Source organism: Antedon mediterranea, chromosome 3 (assembly GCF_964355755.1).
Source record: "Antedon mediterranea chromosome 3, ecAntMedi1.1, whole genome shotgun sequence".
Taxonomy (NCBI): domain Eukaryota; kingdom Metazoa; phylum Echinodermata; class Crinoidea; order Comatulida; family Antedonidae; genus Antedon; species Antedon mediterranea.
In genome coordinates, this window is record NC_092672.1 from 15,817,340 (window position 1) to 15,834,351 (window position 17,012).

Consider the following 17,012-nt stretch of genomic DNA (forward strand, 5'->3'; position numbering starts at 1 on the left):
ACCGATCTCTGAACTCAGGGCTTCCCCACAATGAAATAAGGTATTTTACTTCGGTCTCTCGCCAATGCGCACGCTTCGATGACATTTTAAATTAATTAATATAATAATATTAATAATAATACTGTATAGTGTAACAACAAAAGGTATGATTTTTTTGCACGTTCACCGATCACAACAAATGGATCAGCTTGGCTATACGATGAGGAGCACATGTCACGATGTGATGTGGCGAATATTGTAATTTGATTGGCTAGATATCTAACCTAGGTCATATTCATCGATGCGTGACTTTCGTATTGTAAGCGACGTCCACTAAACTCATACCTTGAGCTTTCGTAGCGTACGAAATATCAGTGTCGTACGAGGTGGCTTCCACTAATCTTTTCCTGGTTCAGACCTATGGACTTGTACGCCGCGTACAGTACGAAAGCATAACTCCGTAGGTCTGAACAGGCCCTCTGTCAATTTAGCTCATAATTAAATCCCAAAAGTAAACAGTTTATTTGACCTCTCTAACTGTTCCCATCGTAAAACAATTAGATATTGACAGTTTTAAGCAAAGATTCGACAGGGCCAATTCATCATTGTAACCTCCCCAGATAAGATCAATCACTCCCACTTAAACACCCCTGGATCAACTTAGGACCAATCATTAACCTCTAAAATTACGTAATGACATATGCAAATGAACCGAAGCCAATATACCCTCAAGTTTCAGAAGAGCCCAGACACACCTTACAGCCACCTCACGGAGCACACACCTTACAGCCACCTCACGGAGCACACACCTTACAGCCACCTCACGGAGCACACACCTCACAGCCACTTCTTCAGAAGCAGACCTACACACTTCACACCTCACCGACAGCATCACTGATCCTCCGTTCCTTATCTTTAGTTATAGTTGTATATTGTACTGAATAAACAATATATGTGTTACGACAGTTAAGCGAGTAAGAGTCTTCATTACAAGTCAGTACCTCAACAACACAACACTATATTACAATACATTGCTATTCTGTAAGAATTTCTTATTGAAAAAGCAGTTTTTATCTTTGATTTGGTAAAAAATGAAATTCAATATGGCCACCATGATGTCACATACAAAAATTGTTGCGTTGAGTTGACTAGATTTAATGGTTTTACTGGAAAGGGGGTAAAGATTAACTTCAACGTTACGATCGTTAAAACTGACCAATCAAATGGTTCACAAATTACGTCATTATTTGTGAAAAAATAGATACGCGCTGACAATTCTTGAATCTTTACAACACAATTTAATTTAATGTTTGTCTTTAGTGTAAGCCAGCATTAAGATATTAGTGAAAGCATGTCCTAGGCTGGGTTGAAGCATCAAAACCCATAACTTTTACAATTTTCACTGCGCATGGCTGGCCTTGGTTTTGCAACATCCGCATGTCCCAGCAACACTAACACTATAAAAAGTGTAAATATTAGCGGTAACGTTACGTCGACATAAAAACAGGCTTAATACTGCACAGTGAAAGGGTTAAAGGAATTTGCTATTAGCATGGTGGATTTGAAACCTGAAAATCATAAAGGTGCCTATGACCCACAGTGGGCCAGAATCCATTCAAAACGTGTGCCAAAAATCCAAATGGATAATGTCACAAATTCAATTCTTTTTTACTATTTTGAGGAAGAAAATACCTAAATTATACTAATCCACCACAATATTAAGGCCAATTTAAAATTCATTAATAATCAATCTATTTTTATTATTAAACTAAGAAAGTATCTCGTCGTTGATATTCCTATATGATATATATATTTCGGTTTGATGATATTAAGCTTTTCACTTTTTGTATTTATAATTGTACTTTTTATATTGCCTTTATTTGCATTTTAAAATTAATTTTTTATTATGTCCTTCACATGTCTTACTACTTACCCCATTGGAAATAAATTGACTTGTCGAGGACGTCCTAGTCCCTGCATCCATTCACTTGGTTTTATATATTTTAAAATTCAAATTTCATTTATTTTTTCTTTGTTATGTATTTTAAATGTCGTGTTGAATGGATGCTAAATGAATAAATAAAAATAATTTACACAGACAAGCGATTCTATTTTATCAAGATACCTCACTGTAATTTTGAAATCTGTCCAATCAACGACATGATTGACATCATCCATCAAAAACTTTTTTGTGTGCGTCCAATGAGTTCAAGATGTCAATAATATAATTGCCAAAGTAAGCCCAGACTAGTTTCAGAACTGATTGTTTTAAGGATAGTGTAAAGAAAAGATACATTTGGGATGTTATTATATTAGTGTTGATGACTGGTATACTGGCCTAGGCTCATGCTCCAGGCCTACTACTGACATTCACAATACATTCAGGCCATACACTATATACTGTATAAATACATACTACGTACAGTGTGTAGCATAGGTGAAAATAACGGGACCCGCCTTTTATTCCAATAAAAAAATAGAATATAGATGCACGCTTGTTTATATGTGATGAACTATGACACTAAAGATGAAAATACGACTTTCATAATTTAACTGGACATACCGTAGGATGACATCACACCATCCGATGCACAAATGTGTACATGAACTCGTATCTACAATTTAACAGCTTCCAGAAAACGAATATTATTGATTAAAATAAATATTGATTGATTACACATGCCTAACATTTTTAGAAATAAACTATAATCGATTATTAAATATAATAATTAAAAATCATTAATCTATAGGCATACACATTATTATTTGTATCACTAGAACATATTTATTACATAAATTGAATACGTATAAGTGGAGATGCGCTCTATTAAATGTAATCAGCTATGAGGAAAGAGACAAATATCCTATATTTCATATTCGAGTGGCCATATGATGACGTCACAATGTTCAGTTAGCTATATTGATGCATGATCCGATATCTACAACTCAATACCCTCCATAATATGTAATAAAAATAAATTTCAACATTTATTTTAGAAACTATGAGTGTATAAACAATGACATAATTTTGACGAATTTTTAAACTTTTCATAAAAAACGTGCGCGAATTATCAAATTCAACATACGGTAGCTCATATGACATGATTTTAAGTCGAAATAGTTTCAAATTTGGTGAAAAGGCTGGAAAACATAATTCACACGAAAAAATTATGTTTTTAACGCCACGTGCACACCACGTGCATACAAATTTGCATGCGCATGGGAAATTTGACATGCTTAAAATGACATGAAATGCGTAGAAAGATTTTTTGCATTTTTAATTTTTCAACGTGTGTGCGCGTGTAATCTTGGGTGGAATATCAGAAAGTTAGCGCATGACATAAATTACACTTTTGCTAAGTTTAATTCAATTTAAAATGTTAATTCGAAAACTGTTTTCGAAATTAATAAAATATCGCTTTATGTTGCGCAATTGTAAACGCCATGAAAATGTTAGCTGCACAACTTCACGTGAATGACGATATGTTGAGAAAGTTACAAAATGAGAGGCATCATTGTCCGGCATTATTGCCAACATTTCTGCCAGTCATCCCTACACTATCATATCCATTAGAGCTTGTTTAATGGAACATTGCCACATCGTCTTTATATAATGGTCCTCTACAACCTCATCTCAGAAACTGCACAGACATCACAAGCACAACATAAAATCTTTACATCACATTTATAAACTCATTTACAGCATTGTTTTTGTCATGATAGTCATAATCTTGCGTAATTCAGCGAAGACAACCAGGGAGTACACCAATGTAAATTTTGAAAAAAAATTATAAATTGTGTTTGCAGGACTGAGGACACCCTATCACTTATCTATCGTCTAATCATGTACTCATTAAGCTACTTTGTTTTTCAACCTAAGTTGTCCAGTTAAAATTGCAAATACATGTTACTTTGAATATGTTGCAGAAGAATATCGAATCATTGTTTTGTAGCTGACCTCTTCAATTTCAGCATATACAGATTCATCATCCATATCAGGGGATACCTGTATTGCAACATGTCGTTTTAGGTACACACCCTCACGGGGATGTAATGGTAGCGGCGAGACATCTTTTGGCTCAAAATAAACTTCAGGTTGAGCAATGCGATAATTTGATTCATACATCTGAATTCCACGTTTACACATATGAAAATAACAGAGTGATACAGCAACTAATAAAGCAGTGAAAAGAAGTAAGCCACCAGCTATAGAAAGAATTGCAGTTGAGTTAATTACACGATCATCAGGCTCCAATTTTTCTACGGTTTGGACTATAGGATTTTCAAGTACAACAAATGCATCTTTGACAATTAGAAATGAATTTGCATAACCTGCACCGATTTCATTGGCAACTGAACATGTTACTGTTGTTCCATTCATATAGTGCTTCACATTAGTAATTCGTAACACTTGGTCCATATTTTCAAGTTGAAAAAACTGGTGATCTATGTGTGGAATAAATGACCATGTATACACAAAAGGACTAGGATTAGAAGATGCCGAACAAACTAATAAGGCTTCTGATCCTTCTTCAATCGATATGTAATTCTGCATGGATACTATTGGTCTATATAGTACATCAATAGGCCCAATTGTGCAATTTCGTGTTACTTTAAGAGAGGAAATTTGGCTACAAATATAAACATCACCATTATTATCTTTATTAAGTTTAAATGAATAAATAGAAACAATAAGGTCTCCATTAATATTTGGTGTTTCTCCTGGGTTTAATAACTTTCCGTAGTGATACCATCGCAGATTCACAGGGGGTATGACTTTTTCCGAAGTACATGTCATTGTTATACTTTCTCCTTCACGATGCTGGTCTTTTCTTGCATTACATTCTGGGAACTGTGGTGCCGGTATGGCAGTTATGATTAATCCAACTGCGATAGTTTCAGCAAGCACCTTATATCCATCAACAACTGCACATGAATATTTATAGTTGGCATCTGAACGAACTGCTTTTGTGATTACAAGTGTGTACATTCCAATCCCATTGTCAACTTTAAGTTCAAAATGGTTTCTATACATTTCCTTTACATCAATTCCAATGCTAATAATATCATTATCACGCCTCCATACAACTTGCTGCTGTTGTGATAAAGTTGAAATATCCACTGTACAAGATAAAACAATCTGATCACCTTCATTGCTTTGGTATTCTGAAGGATCTATCTTAAAGACAGGGGACTTTTCTCCATTGATAAACCAAATTAGGATTAACAACTTGAACACCCATAATAGCAACATCATTTTCAAATTGTATAGTCTTACTGCAGGCCTACAATACTTGCTAGTTAGTTAATGTTATTTATCTACAAAATTTAGAAAAATAGTTAATTTATCAAAGATAAATGTAGGAAATAATAGTTCACCCTGATCCTTCAGCAACAGCAGTTTATACAAATTACCATTTAGTATCAGTTTCAGTCAGTTTTGCTTGTACTGTAGTTTTATTTGGGTGCATCCAAAGAAATTACTAGATACTGTAGTTTTTTGCAATAAACAATCCTTTATAGTATACAATTAATCCAGAATATTAATGACATCAAGGTGGTTCAAGATAAATTCCATATCTTTACTCCTTTAAATTTAATGTTCCTTATTGTATTTGACAAAGTTCACAAAAATCTTTCCATGATTCAATATCCTATGCTATTTCTCTTGAAAGTTTAGAACAATCCGTTCTATTCTGTTAACAGACATGAAATGAAATTCATGCCATCAGATTTTATTTGTCACTACTTTATGTAAATCAAATCAACCCAATGCATAACAAAATTAGCAAGATGGGATGGGTTTTTATTATAGTAAGATAACAACGGCCAAGTCGATGTAAGATCTTGTTATCACTATTGTATGGGAAAATTATTTTGTCAAAAAACATAATTACTCTCACACAATAATGAACAAAAAGCATGTTTGAAAGATGTTTTAATAATAATAATTTTTAATTGTAAAGCCTTTTGTATTAAATAATAAATAATAATAAACCGATTAAAGATGCATGTTATGACAGTGAATATGCCTAAAAATAAGCTTTTCTATGGCCAATAAAGTATTTAGCAATTTGATTTACAACATGTCACAGTTTAGGAAAATCAATAACTATCTATTAGATTACATTGTTGCCAAACCTGCCACATGATAATATTTAACTTAATCAAATTTCTGAGCAATGACTTTCAGATCAATAAAGCATTTCAAAACATTGAAGTCTTGCATATAAGTTTGCAAAGCCAGTGTAGTCTTCGCCATAAATATAATTATCGGTCATCTTTTTTATTCAATAGGGAGGTTTCGCAACCTTACGAATACGATAACGAAAACGGATATGTCACACATTTGTGAAACTTTTGAGCTGATCCCCATTTCATATTCGTCAACACGAATATGCTTTACGTAACTACAAAACAAGTATAGTTTTTGATTTATTTTGCACATTTTGCATTTGAATCAGGAAAGATTCATGATTATAATATAATTATAGATTTTTTGAAAGTACCGTAATTTGTTAAAGTAATTTACTAAAATGCTAGGTCAATTTTGATAAAAAGCAGTTTTTAAAGTCCTCACTCGCTTTGTTACGCTAGGCCTAGGCAGACAAGCAAAACGTACCTGCGCTTCACTCAAATTTACCGCAGTCATATTTTGGACGGCGCCCTCAATATTTCGTTGCCATGCGAAACAAATTTTTACTGGCTTACCAAAAACGAATACATGTGCGTGACGTATCCGTTTTCGTATTCATAGGATTGCGTAACCTCTCTAATCAGAACCTATACCAACACAGTGACATACATTATTTATGTTCTAGTTTTACACATAGGCCTTTACGGTGATGCTGAAAAGATATTTCCCCATTTCTCATCAGCATATAAAGCAGAAGATTCTGGGTTCAAATCTTGGTTTGGGTGACTTTTTCTCATTCTCACAGATTTCCTCATTTTAAATTTCAGTACGTGGTTTAGAATTTGTTCTGTAACTGTGGTGTTTATATACTTGCACTGATGAAGGGCTAGTGTTGCCCGAAAGCTCTGCTAACTTTTTTGGCTTTTTTTTTCTTCATTGAGATTCCAGCCACTGATTTATATTTCGGTATCTTTTATTCATCAAAAAGTATATACATGAAACAATTCATGGCAGTATAAACTGAATTGCGAACTGAGTAGTTAAATACATTATACAAAATATACAGAATTAAACAAAATGAGCAATATGAAGATTAATACAATAGTTAAGTTGCGGTACATAGTCAATTAATTAGTAGAAAAATATCTTTAAAAATATATAATGTTTAAATATTCTAAAAAAAGATTGACTGCTAGCATCAACATTCCTTTTATCAACGAGTAGTAATGTAGTTTTCATTTTCATTCTTTTTCGTTCATTCATTTAGTAATTTAACCATTGATGGTATAGGGGAATCGTTTAGTTCTACATTTATATTCTTTGTATTTAAGTGAATTTCGCATATTCATGTTATGTGTTTTATTGTTTAGTGGGAACCATTCACTAAATCTATTGTTTTGTACACATTTGTGAGCAAAATTGGCACAAAGCAGGTCACGGCGGTCTGACAAACGTTCAAAGCCTAACTCAGTCAGGGCCCCATAATTTGTGTTGTTTGGTATATAATACACATCATGCCCAGTTTAAATAAGCATACGTTATTTCGCAAAGCGTCGTTCCTGATCTTGACTTGTGTCTATGGGATTAAATAACCTGCGACTAGAGATATCGCATGTCTGATATTATGGTAGTGTTTTGTCCTGTGTTTGTAATTTTATGTTATTTTTCACATATTTGATGTTTATTCCTAATATAATGTCGTACCTGATCATGGCCATATTTAGTCTATGGGTTTAAATAACCGGCGACAAGAGGAACAATTAACTTTTTGTGGTTGAATGTTTTTATTTTTAAATAATTTTTTTTTGTAGAATTTGTATATGTCACTTTATCCCTCATGGTAATCCCTCGTGTTTATGCCTTTGATTTGAACATCATAGATATTGTGCCAATTTGTCTTACACCAGCATACATTAAACATACTTCTATTTCGAACTATCTTATTCTGATTCTTAATTTCTCTTACTATTCTGTGGTGGTTCACTATTTTTTTTTACAACAAATTGTATTGCTATATAGCCTATGTGATTCAAGGCTGATTAATATTTGGAATTTGAATGTGAATTTTTTTTCTAGATGTACTACATTAACTTTACAGGTCAACAACTTTACAGGTCAACCATGGTTTTACATTAATTAAATCAGTGACTGTATGATGGTCTTGTTTTTTTTGTTTTGTTTTTTTAAATTAATATTACTTAATTTATATTATCATATATATTATCATATTAGTCAATTATTAATTATAGTTATCGTTTTAGTTGGTAGTTAATATTAACTATATCATATGAATCCTTGTATTTTCAACATTAATTTTATGTTATCAATATTATTTTTTTGGATTTGATCCTCTTAAAGATTGAGAAGTGGGACACTTCTTTGATAGGTGGGGAATGATGTAACACACCAGAGAATATAAATCTATTAACTGTTTACAAGTTGGCATTTTGTGGAATGTATAATTGCTCTAATGGGAGTTACTATAAATACTTGTTGATGTCCAGTGGTCCAATTTGCCCTAACCTTCACTGAGGTGAAGGTGATGTGACATCCCTCCTTTAATGACTATTCCTCATCATCAAAGAATGTTCCTTGTTCCAAATAGTCCCCTCCCAGTACATGCATATTAATTAGGACTGTTCCTTAAATATGGATGTACTGGCCAAGAGGAAGAGAGTTAACAAATTTATAAAGAGAGAAGAATAATAATAATAGGGAGGATAAAACATTTACAATATAGGAACATATATGATATAGCCAGTACATACTGCATTATATTGAGTATTGAAATAAAACTGTTGTCACTGGACAAAACCATATTTACTGTTTGTATATTCTGTGACTGTGTGAAATCCTGCCACTGAGACTATAGTATATAGTAACGGAAACAACAACCGTTACACTATTATACACCTACAAGCCCTTTTCTGGACGCGTTCAATCAGGTTGGATTGTGCGTGGGTTATACCAAAATGCCAAACTGGGGCGGCGTATTCTAAAACGGGTCTGATGTAGACCTTAAATACAATGGACAGCTCCTCCTTAATGAAACCACTTAGCTTGAGAATTTATATATATATAAATCCAAAAGCAAATTACTGAAAAAATGACAATGCTGTGGGTATCAGTGGCTGGATCTCAATGGAGAAAAAAAAAGTTAAAAGCTAAATCAAAACGATAAAGTAAAACAGCCCGGTTGGGCCGACTTTTTCTCATTCTCACAGATTTCCTTATCTTCATCGTTTCAAATTAATTAATAAAATTTCAGTATATCACCGGGCGGTTTAGAATTAATGTTCATTGCCTGATGTGTTTATATATATATATAGCAGGCGGTCCGAGTTCGAGTCTCGGTTGGGGCGACTTTTTCTCATTCTCACAGATTTCCTCATCTTTATCGTTTCAAACTAATTAATTAAATCAGTATATCACCGGGCGGTTTATAATTAATGTTCTTTGCCTGTTGTGTTTATATATATAAAAAGTATCTCTTCGGAGATCCCGCCTCGTGAATAAAAATACTGAAAAATGAGGGCGTATCAATTTGATCTCTGTTGCGCGTGCGTACAACTGAGGACTAGTGCTGTTCCGCCGTACCACGCCGACAATGTTAAAGAGTAGCTATCCAATCGAGTTCGAACAATACCATGAAAGCCTCAGTGGTCTAATGGTTAGGACATCTGCATATCAAGCAGGCGGTCCGAGTTCGAGTCTCGGTTGGGGCGACTTTTTCTCATTCTCACAGACTTCCTCATCTTTATCGTTTCAAATTAATTAATTAAATTTCAGTATATCACCGGGCGGTTTATAATTAATGTTCTTTGCCTGTTGTGTTTATATATATAAAAAGTATCTCATCGGAGATCCCGCCTCGTGAATAAAAATACTGAAAGATGAGGGCGTATCAATTTGATCTCTGTTGCGCGTGCGTACAACTGAGGATTAGTGCTGTTCCGCCGTACCACGCCGAGAATGTTAAAGAGTCGCTATCCAATCGAGTTCGAACAATACCATGAAAGCCCCAGTGGTCTAATGGTTAGGACATCTGCATATCAAGCAGGCGGTCCGAGTTCGAGTCTCGGTTGGGGCGACTTTTTCTCATTCTCACAGATTTCCTCATCTTTATAGTTTCAAATTAATTAATTAAATTTCAGGATATCACCGGGCGGTTTAGAATTAATGTTCTTTGCCTGTTGTGTTTATATATATAAAAAGTATCTCTTCGGAGATCCCACCTCGTGAATAAAAATACTGAAAGATGAGGGCGTATCAATTTGATCTCTGTTGCGCGTGCGTACAACTGAGGACTAGTGCTGTTCCGCCGTACCACGCCGAGAATGTTAAAGAGTCGCTATCCAATCGAGTTCGAACAATACCATGAAAGCCCCAGTGGACTAATGGTTAGGACATCTGCATATCAAGCAGGCGGTCCGAGTTAGAGTCTCGGTTGGGGTGACTTTTCCTCATTCTCACAGATTTCAATTCAATTCAATTCAATTCAAAATTCTTTAATCATCCCACACGGGGCAATTCAAATAAAAAGGTCTGGATTAAAATGATCTTACAAAATATACAAAATATCACAATACACAGAACAAAATAGAAAAAAAGTCAAGTCAAGGTTCAAGAATTTAAGAGTCGAATAGCCACTGGCAAAAACGAATTCCTTTTCCGGTTTGTTCTACATGCCGGGCATCGAAAGCGACGCCCATGAGGCATGAGCTCGAAATCACTGAACAAGGCATGGTTAATATTTTTAGAATAGCTCTACTTTTTTCTAGAGTTTGCATGTCACAGAAAGAAGATAAGCTACGAAGTTGACAACCTATTAATTTAGAACTTAAGTTAACAATTCTTTGTAGTGAGTTTTTCTCTTTGACCCTAAGACTAAAAAACCAGCATATAAAGGAAAAAGTTAAAACGTTCTCAATAAAGGAATTATAAAAAACCCTAAGAATTACTTTATCGACATTAAAATGGTTCAGCTTCCTTAACAGATAAAGTCTCTGGTGTCCTTTCTTTACTATTGCCTCTGTGTTTAATTCCCAGCCGAGATTGTCCTCAAATATAGTACCTAGGTATTTAAAGGAATGGACAATATCGACTGGTTCGTCATTTATAATGGATACCCAAGGGTTGCGTCCTTTCTCCTTCCTAAAATCTACAATCATCTCCTTGGTTTTGGTCACATTGAGTTCCAAGTAGGAGTTCCCACAAAATTGGATAAAATCATCTAAAGCGGAACCATGGCCGTCCTGTGAATTTTGAAGGAGAGACAGCAAGACAGTGTCGTCAGCAAATTTAACAAGATGACTATTGTCCTGTTTGCTGCGACAGTCATCCGTGTATATAATATACAGGAGAGGAGAGAGGACGCAACCCTGGGGGGATCCAATACTTGTCATACGTACATTCGAGTGTCTTTGGTTAACTAAGACCCTCTGACATCTGTTCGTAAGAAAACTTATAATCCATAATACAAAATCACGTTGAAAACCAAAATTCGAAATTAATTTGTTTGCTAAAATATAAGGGTGCATGGTATTGAAGGCAGAAGAGAAGTCGGCGAATAACATTCTGGCGTGAGATCGAGGCAGTTCAAGGTGCTTGTACAATGTGTTTAATAAAAAAAGCTTGGCATCCTCAACACCTCTCCCAGACCTGTATGCAAACTGCAGTGGATCGAGTTTAGACTCTACAACAGACGTGATGTAGGTTTTAACTATCTTTTCAAAGATTTCCATAACAAGAGATGTCAGCGCAATAGGGCGCAGATCATTCAGTTGTTTTATGACAGTCTGTTTAGGAATAGGTTTTATAATCGATTCTTTCCAAAGATTAGGAACTACACACTGGTTTATAGAGGTCTGGAAGAGGTACCGAAGGACACCACTGAGCTGATCCGCACACGACTTCAATGTTCTGCCCTCAATACCATCGGGACCAGAACTCTTATTTACATTTATATTCCTGAGTAATGTTCTAACATGATCCTCAGAAATAATAATTTCATCTACATGCGGATCATTATTGCCAACAGTGTCGTCTTTTAAATCGTGTTTTTCAAACCTAGCAAAGAAGTCGTTTAATCTATCTGGCAATGCCTGGTCATCAATACCCTCTACATTTATTTTATTTCTTTGTGTTTTATCAGCTGTGTTTATAGACGCCATATGTTTAATTCCTTGCCAAGCACTACGAATACATCCACTACTAAACTTATTTTCAATTTTTCTCTTATACATGTCTTTAGCCATACGGACAGCTACTTTAACTTCTTTATTTATTTGCTTATTATCGTGAGTGGTGCCTTGGTAAAAAATCCGTTTTTTCTTATTTAATATGTCTTTCAACTCTTTCGTAACCCACGGCTTTTTTTTCGGTATTACTGAATCAACACAATAATTTACATATGATGTTATAACATCCGCCATTTCGTTTAGATTTGGTGACGACTCATAAAATACTTGCCAATCAGTGCATTCAAAACACCCTCTTAAACGTTCGATACTGTCCAAAGTCCACAATTTAACAGTCTTGACTATTTTGTCCTTCCTCTGGATAACTGGGACATATTTTGGAATCAGATTCACACAATTGTGGTCCGACGCACCAAGCGGTGGTAATGCCACGGACCTATATGCGCTTGGAACTGTACCGTAGCATAAATCTATTGTTTTATCTTTACGAGTAGGGCAGGTTACATATTGGTGGTATATTCTGAGCACTTTACCAAGCTTGTGTTGGTTGAAATCGCCTAATATGAGCCTGGGTGCATCAGGTGACAATGTCTCCAACTTGTGCGTATTTTCCTCATCTTTATCGTTTCAAATTAATTAATTAAATTTCAGTATATCACCGGGCGGTTTAGAATTAATGTTCTTTGCCTGTTGTGTTTATATATATAAAAAGTATCTCATCGGAGATCCCGCCTCGTGAATAAAAATACTGAAAGATGAGGGCGTATCAATTTGATCTCTGTTGCGCATGCGTACAACTGAGGACTAGTGCTGTTCCGCCGTACCACGCCGAAAATGTTAAAGAGTAGCTATCCAATCGAGTTCGAACAATACCATGAAAGCCTCAGTGGTCTAATGGTTAGGACATCTGCATATCAAGCAGGCGGTCCGAGTTCGATTGGGGCGACTTTTTCTCATTCTCACAGACTTCCTCATCTTTATCGTTTCAAATTAATTAATTAAATTTCAGTATATCACCGGGCGGTTTAGAATTAATGTTCTTTGCCTGTTGTGTTTATATATATTTCCTCATCTTTATCGTTTCAAATTAATTAATTAAATTTCAGTATATCACCGGGCGGTTTCAAAGGCAAATTACTGAAAAAAAATGACAATGCTGTGGGTATCAGTGGCTGGATCTCAATGGAAATACACAAAAAAAAGCGAAAAGCTAAATCAAAACGATAAAGTAAACAGCCAGAAAAGTTAGCAGAGCTTTCGGGCAACACTAGCCCTTCATCAGTGCAAGTGAGGGAATTTGGATAAAGTCATAGCATATGAGTTGGCAAGTACTGCCTGGGTGGAATAGGAATAGGAATAAAAGTAATATAACAATAGAAGCAGCTTGTTGAAGGGTGGGTGGAGACTGAAAAAGAGTAGAAAACAAAGAAGGTAGCTTGGTAGAGATATAAACAATTTTGGAATGGAACTAAAAAAAGCTAAAATGGTGGTTAATATTGAAACTTAAATTTTGGTAGTCAATGGAATAATTTTACCGATCTGGGAGTATGTTCCTAATGTAAAGTCCAAAAGGTTTTGTGGTTTTAAGTAGTAATTCCCAGTGGTTTTCTTTGTCTTTGCGAGTTTTATATATATATATAAAGCTCTGCTAACTTTTCTGGCTGTTTACTTTATCGTTTTGATTTAGCTTTTCGCTTTTTATTTTTGTATCTCCATTGAGATCCAGCCACTGATACCCACAGCATTGTCATTTTTTTCAGTAATTTGCCTTTGGATTTATATATATATATATATATATATACCACTTGCACTGATGAAGGGCTAGTGTTGCCCGAAAGCTCTGCTAACTTTTCTGGCTGTTTACTTTATCGTTTTGATTTAGCTTTTTATTTTTGTATCTCCATTGAGATCCAGCCACTGATACCCGTGCAGCATTGTCATTTTTTTCAGTAATTTGCCTTTGGATTTATATATATATCACTTATATATATATATATCACTTATATATCACTTGCACTGATGAAGGGCTAGTGTTGCCCGAAAGCTCTGCTAACTTTTCTGGCTGTTAACTTTATCGTTTTGATTTAGCTTTTCGCTTTCTATTTTTGTATCTCCATTGAGATCCAGCCACTGATACCCACAGCATTGTCATTTTTTTCAGTAATTTGCTTTTGGATTTATATATATATAAAATATATAATAAAATTAAATAGATGGTATTTAAATAAAACGTTAGTAGGTTATGGTGGGCGGTAAATATTTGTACATATTATATATTAAGTGTAGTATTTCTGTCTCCATGCAGCAGTTAAGTATTGTTTACAGCATAGAAATATTATTCACTAGTCATAATTTCACCTATTCTCTCAAATTCTAAGTTAAAATCATCATCATAACCTTAGGGTATTACCGAGAGTTGATTCCATTGATATTTAATTCAATTCAACTCAGTGTACGTTAATATTTATTATTTCAGACATTCAACCACCAAACATGAATAATATGTGGTTAAAATATCGTATACTTATCAATTATCAGCCCGTACAGGTTTTGTATACTAAAAAAAAATCTTCGAACACCGGCACCGTGTTGTCTTCCTATCCCAAGTTCACATGCCATGTGTAATTTTCGCGTGATTATCATGTCCATGTCATTAAACATACAAAATCCAGTAAATTCTCGAGGAGTTTGATATTGACTGTGTAATTTGCGTGTGTGGCATGCCACGTAACTTGCTTGAAGAAATAAATCAACTAGGTGGGATCAGTTGTATATTCCTTTTGATCCCCGTAATCTACTTATTGTTATTGAACGCCTTGAGAATTGCCTTAAAGACATCCATACCTGGCTTTCAACCAATCTCCTCAAATTAAATGATAATAAATCTGAATACATCTTTTTCTGTACTAATCATATTCGTACCAAAATAGCACCCCATTTTATTACTATTGGCTCATCACTCATACATCCGTCTCAATTAGTTACTGATCTTGGTATAAAACTTGTCGAATCTCTAAACATGCAAGCACACATCAGTTATATTACTAAACCAGTAAACTTTTATCTTCGCAATATTTAGTCCAGGAGTATTAGACAAAAAAAGGGCCAAAGGTAGAAATAAATATGCTAAAGCTGAATTTTTCAGGATAGGTCCCCAATGTTGTCTGGAACAACATACTAAAAGTCCCCGGGTTTCCCCGTTGTGCTTCAACCTGATTCGGCCATTTTTCAAAATGGCGGCCATCTTAACATTATTTACCATATTTTGACAACCAGTAGGTGTAAGTAAACAATTTTGGTGTCAAAATACTCAGAAGACCAATATTTATATTCGCTGTAATGGAGAAGTTTTTAAAAAAATGACCGGAAATGCCTGTTTTGACCTTTGACCATAAATTTGGATTATCTCAATATCTCATCAACGACTGGCCGTAGAGAGTTAGAAATTGTCCCAAATTATTCAGAATGCCCAACTTTCTATTCACTCTAATGAAAGAAAAATACTAAATTCCTTTAGAAACCTTTTATTCTGACCTTTGAACTATTGACCTAAGCATATTTTAATTTTAAAGACATCTTGGTGATCGATAGGAGTACATAAGCGAAATTGGTGTCAAAATACTCAGAAGACCCATATTTATATTCATTATAATGGAGAAGTTTTTTAAAAAATGACCGGAAATGCATGTTTTGAACTTTGACCCTAGATTTGGATTATCTCAATATCTCATCAACGACTGGCCGTAGAGACTTCAAAGTTGTCCCAAATTATTCGGAATGCCCAACTTTCTATTTACTTTAATGAAAGAAAAATACCAAAAACCTTTAGAAACCTTCTATTTTGACCTTTGAACTATTGGCGTAGGCATATTTATTTTTGACATCTTGGTGATCGATAGGATACGAAATTGGTTTCAAAATTTATAACTTTGACCCTAAATTTTGGTTATCTCAATACCGCATCAACTGCTGGCCGTAGAGACTTCAAAATTGTCCTAAATTAAGCAGTGTGCCCAACTCTCTATTCACTGTAGTTAAAGAAAAATACTAAAAGCCTTTAGAAACCACCTATTTTGCCATTGGAACTATTGATCTGGCCAATACAGTATTTTATATCATAATTATATAGAAATCTTGGTGATCGATAGGAATACATAAGCGAATTTGTTGTCAAAATATTCCAAAACACCCATGTTTTTTTACCTTTGACTTTAATCACTACATTATAATTTAATAATTTAAGTCCCAAATAGCATGATGGACATATCATACCATTCATCATGCCATGAGATGTCAAATTTATCTGAAACAGCCTAGAAAAAATGTCTGATGGACAAATAATAATATTCATCAATATAGATATGAGGCCAAAATTTCAGGTATCAAAGGGTCACAATGTGTCATTTGACAAATCACCTAAATAATAAAATACAATATGAAACTCTTACAAATCTATCAAGATGGATTATAAAGAAATTGTCACTGTAAAGTTGTTATGGTCTTCAACAGATTTTCATGCCCTTATTTTATTAACCAGTCCTGAAGTATTTTCGATTTTTAGAGAATTTTGATTAGAAAAAAAACAGAGAAAAATGTTCACATCTTAAAGATAAATGCAATAATTCTTTTAATATTAAATTGCATCATATCAGATAAGAATCGGAGGTATGACTAGAGCCTAAAATGAGACTTAGACT

At 34.4% G+C, this 17,012-nt stretch overlaps 2 protein-coding genes and 1 non-coding gene across 3 annotated transcripts in view; 1 reads left to right on the forward strand and 2 right to left on the reverse strand.

The window, feature by feature from the left end:
* The window catches only part of LOC140044963 (intraflagellar transport protein 20 homolog), a 121,127-nt gene that overhangs the window by 46,855 nt on the left and 57,260 nt on the right, over positions 1-17,012 (reverse strand). The gene's annotated exons all lie outside the window — the stretch shown is intronic.
* On the reverse strand, positions 2,309-5,815 carry LOC140044959 (synaptogenesis protein syg-2-like). Its single transcript, XM_072089680.1, has one exon. The coding sequence runs from the start codon at positions 5,234-5,236 to the stop codon at positions 3,887-3,889; it is 1,350 nt and encodes a 449-aa protein (XP_071945781.1). The 5' UTR covers positions 5,237-5,815; the 3' UTR covers positions 2,309-3,886.
* Trnad-auc (transfer RNA aspartic acid (anticodon AUC)) lies at positions 10,134-10,205 on the forward strand. Its single transcript has one exon. It is a non-coding gene; the product is annotated as a tRNA-Asp (tRNA).

Excerpts from the sequence above, each read along its gene's own strand:
- LOC140044959 (XM_072089680.1), bottom strand. The coding sequence starts at position 5,236 with ATGATGTTGCTATTATGGGTGTTCAAGTTGTTAATCCTAATTTGGTTT.